The 4,805-nt window shown below is 54.4% G+C and overlaps 2 protein-coding genes and 1 pseudogene across 2 annotated transcripts, besides 2 other annotated features; all 3 read left to right on the forward strand.

The window, feature by feature from the left end:
* Positions 1-564, forward strand: Tc00.1047053510199.10 (GP85-like protein, putative; the record flags this gene model as incomplete). Its single annotated transcript, XM_798790.1, has 1 exon — positions 1-564. A coding segment is annotated over one exon (564 nt), but the record flags the coding sequence as incomplete, so codon positions are not given.
* Positions 1-4,805: a sequence feature (areas not merged during assembly with more than two copies in the genome that could not be assigned to a particular haplotype).
* Positions 647-791: a sequence feature (T-rich).
* Positions 1,705-2,232, forward strand: Tc00.1047053510199.20 (annotated as a pseudogene).
* On the forward strand, positions 2,478-3,803 carry Tc00.1047053510199.30 (mucin-associated surface protein (MASP), putative; the record flags this gene model as incomplete). Its single annotated transcript, XM_798791.1, has 1 exon — positions 2,478-3,803. The coding sequence occupies one exon, from the start codon at positions 2,478-2,480 to the stop codon at positions 3,801-3,803; it is 1,326 nt and encodes a 441-aa protein (XP_803884.1).

Raw genomic sequence — 4,805 nt, forward strand, 5'->3', positions numbered from 1 at the left:
GGCGGGCATCAGGACACCGAAGAGAAATTGTTGAAGATAAGTAATGATGCGGGTGGTGGTGGTGCATCCAATTCTGCAAAGACCACCATGACGACTCACTCAGTGGGGAGTCAATCTGCAGAGCAGTTGGCGTCGGGAGGATCTCACGATGTAAATAAAAATGTGAATGTCGATTCCTCGTCTAATGGTAACCCGGCGGTGGGGACAGTGGGTGGAGACACGAAGCAGGGAAATGGATCACCGCAAATTCCTGTGGGTATCTCCGACACAGCAGATGCAAATACTCCCACCACTGAGGGCGAGGGGCAATATGGACCCACAGTGAATCCTGAGGCGGGCGTGAGCTCTGGTGAGAATGGGGAGACGGTGAAAGGAACGAATGGACAGGAGGAGGAAGAGATCCATCCACAGGACGGGGAATTAAATGCTGCGGCGCTCAGCAGCAGTCTCGGAAATGTGTCGCAGGGGAATAACAGCGACGCTGGCACTGTGCGTGGAAGCGGACTGCTGCCATCGCTGCTGCTTCTGTTGGGACTGTGGGGTTTGCGGCTCTGTGAGGAGTGACTGGCTGCCGCGTGGGACACTTGCGACCCCCGCTGCCCGACACACACACACACCTGGCAATGAATTTCTCTTCTCAAATAACTTTTATTTACTTTTCTCCCTGTTTGCTTTTTTGTGTGTTTTTAATTTTTTGTTTATTTGTTGTTTTTAAATGTTTTTCCAAATTTTTTTTTTTTTACTTCTTTTTATTTCTAAATTAATTTATTTTTTTTTTTTCTTTATCTTTTACTTCCCAATTCCCATTCCTTCTTTGCTTTTTTGCTTTTGGGGTAATCACTGTGGACGTTTTTTCTTTTCCACTCTTCCCTCTTTAATTGTTTGTTGCTGCACTCTTCCTGCGAGGGGTGCCGTGTGTTCCGCCCAACTGCTCCACTCGCACACCACCGACACGCTCACGACGACGGCCCTGTGCGCCTCGCCTGCTGCACGCATGAGGAGGGGCCGCGACGAACGGCGCGCTGAGGGAGCCGTGACGTGTGGGCGTGCGACGAGGGCCTGTGGGGCGGAGCACACATTTCTTCCCTCTTGTTTTGTTTTCTTGCGGCCAGGGCGGGCAGACACCCGCAGCACCACACACACAGCCACACCCTGCCGCCGTGTTTTTCTTTTTTTTTGTTTTTTTGTGGACGGGTGTGTGCTGCCACCGTGCGTGATTGTTGAGGTCTGGCCGTACCGCATGTATCGCTGCCATCCAGCTGTGCCTCTTGCTGTGCTGATGTGTTTCCTTTTCTTTTTTCTCAGCACACACACACACAAGCATTTGCACAGTGCTCTGCAGGAATGCTCTTGGCGACGGCGGGGCGTCGAATTGCGTATCCCGTGCTGAAATGGCGAGGTCGCCGCGCGTCTGCCTACGGTGGGATCACGGGGCCGTTGTATGGATGCGTGTGGGACGCCTCCTTTTCATTTGGTTGGATGCCGGCTGGGGCGGCTGCACGATGCCCGCCATGCGTGAGGGTGCTGCCTGCTCTTGGGGTCATTCTTCTCTCCCCTATGTATTTGCTCTGCCGGGTGCGTGTGTTGCTCTTTGTGTGCTGACGCGTGGCGGACGGTGCCACGATGGCCTCCTCTTATGATGACAGTCGCTGTGCTCTCGGCACACATCCACACACACTTTCTTTTCTCTCTGTGTGGGAGTGAATGAGTCGGGAGCGTGGTCTACGGCAGCGGTTTTTGTGCAGCGGAGGAGGAGGAAGACAGGGCGCCGAGGGAGGAGACGAAGCCGAACCCGCCGGAAGAGCCGCCACCGAGCCTCTTGTTGCTGGAAGCGTTGGGGTGCGAGTACAGCCACACGGACACCCGCACGGTTGCTGCGCCGTACTTCTTCCGGCACTGCGACGCCGCCGGCTACACGACGTTGTGTTGCCGCTACAAGCACAATTAGGACGACAAGCTGCAGCGCATGACGGCCAACCTGATCCGCGTGTGGTTGCGGCGCATGGAGCACGTGCGCCAGTACTTGTTGGGCGTTGCGCTCATGATTGTGGAGGAGAGGCGGCACGACGTTGTGGTGCTGTGTGTGTTGCGCGGCCGTGGCATGTCGGGGATTGTGAGGGACGTGGAGGACACGGAGCTGTTTGACTGAGGGAGGAGGTGGCGTACGTTGCGGCGCAGCGAAAGCGCATGACGATCCCGAGGCCTGTGCTGGAGGGGCGCGTGTTGAAGTGAGCGTGGCGTGCCTGTGAGGGCCTGAGGAGAGGGAATAACAGTAATAGTGACTGTGGGGGTGTGAGGAACGGTGCACGGGCGAGGAGCGCTCCTCTTTTTTTTTGTTTTTGATTGTTGTTGTGGTGGTGCGTGACTCTCATTGCTGGATGGGACGGTGCGTGGCTGTGTGGCTTGTCTCTCTCCTTTGACTCTGCGTTGACGTGTTGTTAGTTTGTGCTGAAGGCTGCACGCAAGTGACAGGAGTGATGGCGATGATGACTGGCCGTGTGCTGCTGGTGTGTGCCCTCTGCGTGCTGTGGTGCGGTGTATGCGCGGTGGTTGTGTCGGCGGCCGATTCTGGGATTGCAGACGCTTCCGATGGTCATTTACTTCACAACGGAAGTGGTGGTGGGGTTGGTGGTTCGTCCCCTTCCGAAGCTGGGAGGCCTGGTGGTACTGAAGATGCAATGGGGAAGATTTCCAATGTTAATGGAAGTGATTCTGCGGGTTCTGTTGTTTCCGGCAACAACCTTTTATTTTCTGGTGGTGGTGAGGGTGGTGTTTCAGACGTCTCTAAGTTGAAGTTACCGCCTGTGGAGGAGGGTCCCAATGACATAAAAAATCAACCACAAGCCCTGTCCGGAGTTGCGTTGCCGCCCGGAGTGGATTCCACAGGAACATCCAAGCCTGATGCAGAAAAGCCGTCGTCCATTAATAAAAGCTCGAAAGGAGATCGTACTGATGATGTTGTCGATATTTCCTTGAAGAAAAAAGAAGAACTCACTGACGTGAACAAAGAAGAAAAAACCGTCTTGCCTCCTAACGACAGCGAATCACCAGCGCCAACAGAGTTGGGGGCAGAGGAGGGCTTAAAGGGAAAACCAGCTTCAGGAGTGGCATCACTTCCAGCAAAGGGAGAAGAGGGATTGCCGGAGACGGGCCAAGGCGAGGGATCACCAAGGAGTGAAGCTGCGTCCAGCGCGGGTAAACAACAAGATTCACCAACTGTGAGTCAACAACAAACACACTTTTCTTTATCTCCTTCCCAAAACGAAATTGTTCCGACTCCTAGTTTAGGAAAGGGGCGCGCTGCGGAGGACATTTCCAAGAATATCCCACCATCTGGTAACGCAGTACAGAAAGAAGGAGCGCAACATGAAACTGTTGCTGGCGGTGAAAAGCCAACAACACCAGCAGCTAACACCCGAAACACAATTGGCAAAACTCTTCCTGGCGACAGCGACGGCAGCTTAACAACTACTTTCTCCGCAGGACCTGTCGCTAGCAGAAGGAGCACTCAAGTCTCTGGTGATGCGATCAACACTGACGGGCTGAATTTTGATGTCTCCAGTGATAACGTGGCACACAACAATATGACTGCAAAAGTTGAAAACGCAACAGGCAGCAAGGAAACCGTGGCAACTAACAGTGGGAAATCCACAACAGTACCGGAAACCTTCACTGATAAGGCAATAGGTACAGTGACAACTGGCGACAATGACGGCAGCACCGCGGTCTCCCACACCACCTCCCCTCTTTTGCTTCTTCTTGTTATTGCGTGTGCGGCTGCTGCTGCGGTGGTGGCCGCGTGAGAGTGGGGGAGAGAGCCGTGCACCGCCCGCACACACACTCGTCCTTCTCTCTCTGTGTGTGTGTGTCCCCTTGCATGGACTCTCGCCCTCACCGTACCCCACGAGGCACACACAATAATGTGCCCATTGTATATATGCATGCACACCCATGCAGGCCCGTTGGTGCTCTCTTTTGCACGACACGCACCGCTGCCGTCCTGCCTGGCTGCATGGGCGGAGCACCGTAACTGTTTCTGTTTTGTTTTTATTGCATTGAGTGGGCGACCTCTCTCTCTCTCTCCCTCTGTGTGTGTGTTTTGCTTTACGGGAGCAATGAGAGTGTGTGTGCGCTGGTCGTCCCACGCTTCGGCTTTTTGTTTTGTTTTCCTTTTGATTTTGTGGTTGAGTGCACCCATTCCGCGGCTGCGTGTGTGTGTGTGTGGTGATATGAGTAATTTGCGTGTGTGCTATCTGCCTCTCTCTGCTGTTGCTTTCTTTGGACCCTTTTGTGCCGCACGGCTACTTCGCAAGTATAGGCGCTGACAAACACACTGATACACACACATACAAGCCATGTTGCACACGCTGTGGAGCGGTGTGTACGCTGAAAAAGCACGCACGCACGCTGCGGATGGTGATGGAGGGCACTGTGGAGCCCGGTGTGTTGGTGCTTGTAGCTGTCTTTGGCAACGCTCATATCCGCCGTGTGGGAATGGCCGGCGTGGTCGTGGGTGGTTGGAGGGAGCAACGGCGAACACGGTGACTTCCACGCAGTGAGCTCACAGTAACTCCTTCGCCAGTGGCATTGCGGGAAGGAACCGTCATGATAATTGCAACGTCGTCACGGTTGTTTTCGAGCACCGCAAGAAGGAGTAAAAATATATTTGTTTGCATGACTCTTTCCATCCCCGCCTCAGGGCTGCCCATTAGAATGAGGTTGCCGTGCGGTGGCGTTACCCCTATGAGCTCTCGGGATAGAAAGGGCGGGCGCTGTGCGATGCTCCTGCACGTGGACGGGCGCTG

This window comes from Trypanosoma cruzi, genomic scaffold (assembly GCF_000209065.1).
Source record: "Trypanosoma cruzi strain CL Brener 1047053516667 genomic scaffold, whole genome shotgun sequence".
NCBI lineage: Eukaryota > Euglenozoa > Kinetoplastea > Trypanosomatida > Trypanosomatidae > Trypanosoma > Trypanosoma cruzi.